Source organism: Taudactylus pleione, unplaced genomic scaffold (genome assembly GCF_031769625.1).
Source record: "Taudactylus pleione unplaced genomic scaffold, aTauple2 ptg000788l, whole genome shotgun sequence".
Lineage (NCBI taxonomy): Eukaryota > Metazoa > Chordata > Amphibia > Anura > Myobatrachidae > Taudactylus > Taudactylus pleione.
This window is the reverse complement of record NW_028285190.1, coordinates 2,138,511-2,144,510: the sequence shown is the minus strand read 5'-3', so window position 1 is coordinate 2,144,510 and position 6,000 is coordinate 2,138,511. Positions and strand designations below refer to the sequence as shown.

Genomic DNA, 6,000 nt, shown 5'->3' with positions numbered 1-6,000 from the left:
TACAGAGAGATGGGACATATGGTCTGATGCTTCCTCTTCCAAAGTAAGAGAGACATGCAGGACCTCAGAAGGAGCTGGGCAATGACATCACTATGTCCTGTAATAAGTTATAGTATGAGAAAACCTTCTTAATGTACCAGAGCACTGGTTCTATATATGGGGACTGGCTCTATATATGGGGACTGGCTCTTTATATGGGGACTGGCTCTTTATATGTGGATGGTAATTATGCCAATTATCAGTATGATTTGTATCTTGACAAACACAGCAGATTAAGGGAAGGTGAAGGACATGATGAATTACTAATAGAAAACAGCTGTTTGCCAGACCTGGGTTTGTCACCCATTGTAAACATATTGTTATTTGCAATGTTATAAATAATTACTGGCAAACAGAGGGCCTGATTCAGACCGGCACGCAAGCGCTATGCGCTCGCGAGTGGTTCGATGTTTGGCCACTGCGCATGCTCACGCCGGAGCTGGCTCCGATGTGCGCATGCGCGAGACCCGGCTAGCGATGGGCGCTTCATCGCTCCGGGTCTCGCACCAAAAGGGGGCGGCTGTCGATGTTGATCGACAGCTCACCCCATTTTGCAGGCAGGCAACGGAACGCCTGCCCTTTGGAGGCGGCCCCACTGACATCACAAGTGATGTCAGTGGTGAGCTTCCGGCTCTATTAAGAGCCAGAAGCTCACTAGGGCTTGCGGGAATGAGACCCTACCGCAAGGGTCTCGTCGCAAGCCCCGATGGTCGCGATGGTTGAGACCATTGCGACCATCACCTGGCCGCGCGCAATAGTTGTGGGTGGTCACCCACAGCTATGTGAGTGGCCAGGAGGCCGCACAAAACAAATAAAAAAACGCCCTGATTCAGAGCGAGCTCTCTTTTAGAGCGTCCGGCTCTGAATCAAGCCCGGAGTTTTTACTGGACATATGTATTTTAGTGTGAAATGTGTAACAGCATCTAGAAAAGAAGAGGAGTCTGTTAGGAGCGTAAGTCATTGTCAGGGGTGACAGCAGAATACGTCAGGTGAGACAGTCACATTGATATGAAGGGTTGTGACTAGAAGTTTATGAACATTTTGAAATTGACCCACACATATATGTAGTTCACTATCCCACTGCTACAGTCCCACCCATAAGAGTGTGTACATATGGCCCAGAGTCATACATGCCTACTTTTGAAAAAGCATTTCAGGGAGATTGTGAAAGCAACACCTAGTATGAGCGCGGCGGTAAAGTGGGCGTGTACTGCTACATCTGAGAGGCGTATCAAAAAGTGACTTACATCCAAATGTAAACAATCCCAAAAGTAGTTAGTAAGATCTATTTGTTAATGAAAACGCACTGATACTATTCAAATAATGCATGTAGCAATAGGGATCATTGTGCCTTATAACCAATGCAGGGAAATTATAGTAATGATTCCATTTGAATGTAAGTATATATATGTTTCTTTTTAATATAACAACTTCATAACTGAGATAAGGTGCAATCAGGGAGATTGATAGACTCTTCAGGGAGACAGGATTGCTGCTATTTCAGGGAGTCTCCCTGACAATGAGGGAGAGTTGGCAAGTATGGCCCAGAGTGTGCCCTGACTCACCCTAATGGCAGATGCCATCTCTGTGCTACTGTCATTCACATGAGATGACAATGTAAGTCACTCCATGGCCAACAATGCAAACAGTGGCGCTCTCCCGTTCTCTTCATGCTCTAATATTCTCATACTGTAGGTAAGTAAGGTGATGGAGTTGGGGTAATTAATGGCGAATATGGATATGGGGGAAAATTTGGGTGGGGCATAGTGATTAGAGGATGGATTGATGACATGAAAAGGCACGCCCCTAGGTGGTGCTAGATACGTCCCTCAGTGCAGAGTATATCAGGCTGCTCACCCTAATGACATGTGCTGCACATGGCGATGGTCACACCCACAGAGTCCCTACTCCAGCTTTCCAAAAACAACACAAAATGATAGCACTACACTAGCATTAGACAAACCTGACTCACTATTAACGTATTGATAGACAAAGTGGTCCCTGTTAAGAATCCTTTGTGCTACAGCAGTACAGATGTGTCCTGCTACATTGTTGCTGCGTACACAGCAAATCGTGGCACACATGGCGCAAGGTATGCACCAGCAAGCCAATGCACGCACTGCGTTCACACTCACACCTCCATAGTATTAAATGGTGCTATCACAGTGTGCTCCATAGCGAACCGTAGCGTATGCTGCTGCGGGTAATCGCATGGCGTGATGTGTGCGCACGTTTGTTGCATGATTGGCAAAGATGTAGTTGGAACCAGAACCAGTATTGTGGAGGTGATAGCAACAACCTTATTATATACACAAACTCCCAGTGCAGGTAAACTCTCACCATTGTAGACATTGAAAAATGAGATCCATACTGAAGAACTTCCCACCAACCGTAATATTTGAAAGTCAACCTTTATTGACAGTTTTGTGGTCCTGTGTCCTGTGTGTGTAGATGGCTGTTTGTTAAATACAGAAAGAAACTTTTCTCTACTCTCTTCCTATAACAGTCAGGACATGTTGCTTTTGACATCTGAAAACTGCCTGCACTCTATCATTACACACTGCTGTCCAGGGCAACTGCAAAGGAGAAGATAAACATAGCAAGCACAATATAGATAGAGTGGTATGAATGGACAGAACACAATCCATAAAAAATATCAAACTTACAAAAACATATGTTCAAAAATCATGGACGTCTCTGTAAATAATGCATTGTATAAACATATTTTTGCATAGTTATAGTTAAAATTAGTTAAAACTAATCTAATATGTTGCTGCTTGTCATTTCTTACAATTAAGCATCACATACCGAAACAACTCAAATAATTACAGTAATAACGAAATAGTAATAAACAAAGTTAAAAATGATGCATAAGGCGGTCACGCTGAGATGTTTTTCTAAGCAGTTTCCTATAGTCATAAGGGTTCTCCTCCATTAGATTTGTCTGCTGTGGCTCATCTGCTGTGGAAGATCTGGAGGAAAAGGGACACTCATTAGTTATCCACAAGCCACCTCTTTCTGCTTACTGCGTGTGGGTTTGGAAGCTAAAAAAATTCCGAAAGCTTCTTTGCTGATCTTGTACATTGTTGGCAATGTACAAAATCCATTACTTCCATATCGGACATGTTTTTAACTCCATGATAAATAACATACCAATTATAATATATGTATGCAGTGCTATTATAATGGCATGCGTACAGCAACTGTAATCTGTTTTTGTGATACATTAATGGCATTTATAAAAGTATGAAAGCACACCTACTGTTGTAGTAGACTAATGGTGGGTACACACCAGACGATATGTCGCCCGACCTGGCGGATCGGGACGACATATTGGCCACATCGGCAAGTGTATACCTACTATGAGCGACCATGCACGCTCCCGCGGGTCGTTCATCACATCGCCAGATCGAGTCAACCTGTCAATTTGATGAATGACCCCATGATTGTTGATGCAGCTGGTGAACAAAGTATCATGTAGTCATTCACCAGATCTTGCAGTGTCAAACGAATGCACAATATGTCGATCGTTGCATCATGGGTCGGCCTAGTACACACATTGGACCTCATTCAGAGTCAGTCGAAGCAGCCGCACGGTCGTACGCCACCGATGTTCGCTATACTGCACATGCGTAAAGTTCGCAATGCGCGTGCGCAAACTAGCCGCTACGATCAGAAATTTCTCTCTCCTTGAACACAGCCAGGTCGGTAGTTTGAGTGACAGATTGAGGCGTTTGTGGGTGGTAACAGGGGAAGGTGCTTGAAAACGAGGGAGTGGAAATCCGAACGCAGGCGTGCCTAATTATGCGAACAGCGTTTTATGGGAGTGCATAAGGTTTATGGGAGTGCATAATTAACAAAGTAGTGTCATGGCACATGTGACATGGGAGGTTTTTACACTGACATGATCGTAGAGCTTAAGAGAGGGTATGGTCAACCTTAAGCTCTACGACCAGTGCCGATGGTTCCCGATGGTCTCGATTAATCCTTATATGCCCGGAGATGACGTGCAATGCGTACGAGAAGGGGGTGTATTTTTTTGTCTTCCGACCGCTTCCTCCCCTTGGTCGGCCAACTACCGATCCGAACTTAGGGACGCAACTTGCGAGGGAATCATTTGAATATCCGGCCCCTTTTTCCGTACGACCATGCGGCCGCTTCGACCGACTCTGAATGAGGTCCATAGTGTAATGTGTACCAGGCTTAAAGGGGGAATTCAATTGCCCACTGTAAATTACCACAGGTAATAAAGGGAGGTAGCCTTGGGTTTAACGCTCAGGGCTATTCAATTAGCCTCCCGCATTCACCCGATAACCTTGTTAACCACATACATTAACACTTACTGGGCTTAAATGTACAGGATCTGTGATAAGTTCACGGACCTGTGCATTCACTTGCAGTTATCACCCAGTAATTGCACATTTCATGGGGATATAATCCACTATATAGACGGGGCTAATTGGATATGAACCGGCGATCACTTATCACCCTTTCAATTAAGATGGCTAACTGAATTCAGTCCTAAATTTTACTGAGTTTTAAATTGCTTATAATACAAAAAAAAAATCAAAGCGTAATATTTTCAAAAGAGCAATTTGTGAAGATTTAACAATACAAAAAAAACAAAGTGGCCTCAAATTGGCTATTTTTATACTGTACTTACTCTGTAGTATTTGCCTTGTAGAGCTACTGACAAAGAGTAAACAATTTTTTGTTCTTGGTAAATCAGTATGATTTTACAGTCAGTTAATAAAATGACAAAAATGTACTGAATTTCACGATACTCATTAATATATAAGAATAATCAGATTTATAAAGTCCCCAAATTTAGATTTGTTATGTGAAAAAAAATGCTATTTAATGTATGCAAATATTAGATTGTTCATTTGTGTTTGTTTTATTATTCAGAGAAATATTGTATGGTACTCTGAAGCTGGTCACACATCTAAAAATTATCTGTACAACCAGCCAACTAGTTAATTGGTTGGAATGAAAATCTGGGTAAGGTATGAAAGCAAATGACAATCACCAATTTGCTCCCAAACGCCGGAATATGGACAAAAACTTTTGTTTGAACAAATTATTTAGATCAAACATTTAACAAACTTGTCTGAACGACCATTTTCATCTGTTTTCTGGCATTTAGGAGCAAATTGCTGATCATCAGTTACTCCCATACGTTACCAGATTTTCATTCCAACCAATCAACTAGTTGGCTGGTTGGACAGATAATCTTTAGATGTGTGGCCTGCTTAAGTATGCACACACACGTTTTTCAGTTACAGTGGGCTCACTGTAGTGTGGGTGGTTACAATGAATACATACTGCACAAGCATAAATATTTGAACAGTGTCCATTTTAGGAAATTATTTTAGAGAGTCAAATGTCAGAATTACTATGAACCATCATCATTTGGCAGTTTCAAATCTCATAATTTGTCCCAATAAAATATTCATATGTAACACTTATTGCTTTAATAAAAATATTTCCCCCAAAAAATAAATACTCGAAGTATGGATGTGAAAAGTGGCATGTGATTATATTATTCACTTAATTATGTTTCACTCATCATTTTGTTTTTTAAGTTGAACTGATAAGTGAAACATGACGTTAAAAGTAACTTTATCTCTTAAATTTTCACTGACTATTGTGGTTTTTAAAAAGTAATGCAGAGGCCAATAGTGTGCACTATACATTACAAAAAAAGTGCTTATTAATCAGATTATGAACAGCACAAATATGACAATTGAATTACTATTTGTCATCTTGAGCTTCTTGAGTTAACTAATAGTATAAGACTATGGGCCTGATTCAGAGGAGCTCGCTGTTTGCGACCGCTCGCTCTGAATCAGGGCGGGGTTTTAAATTTTTTTTTGGCCTCCAAGCCGCTTGCTAAGCTGTGGGTGACCACCCACAGCTTTTACGAGTGGCCTGGTGATGGTCGCGATTATCGCGACCATT

At 41.8% G+C, this 6,000-nt stretch overlaps 1 protein-coding gene across 1 annotated transcript in view; it reads right to left on the bottom strand.

The window, feature by feature from the left end:
* Positions 1-794: 794 nt before the first annotated feature.
* The window catches only part of MYO3A (myosin IIIA), a 210,841-nt gene continuing 205,635 nt past the window's right edge, over positions 795-6,000 (bottom strand). The window contains exon 34 of the mRNA XM_088457809.1: positions 795-3,011. Within this exon, the coding sequence (XP_088313935.1) occupies positions 2,897-3,011 (115 nt within the window). The 3' untranslated portion in view covers positions 795-2,896. The remainder of the gene's footprint in view (positions 3,012-6,000) is intronic.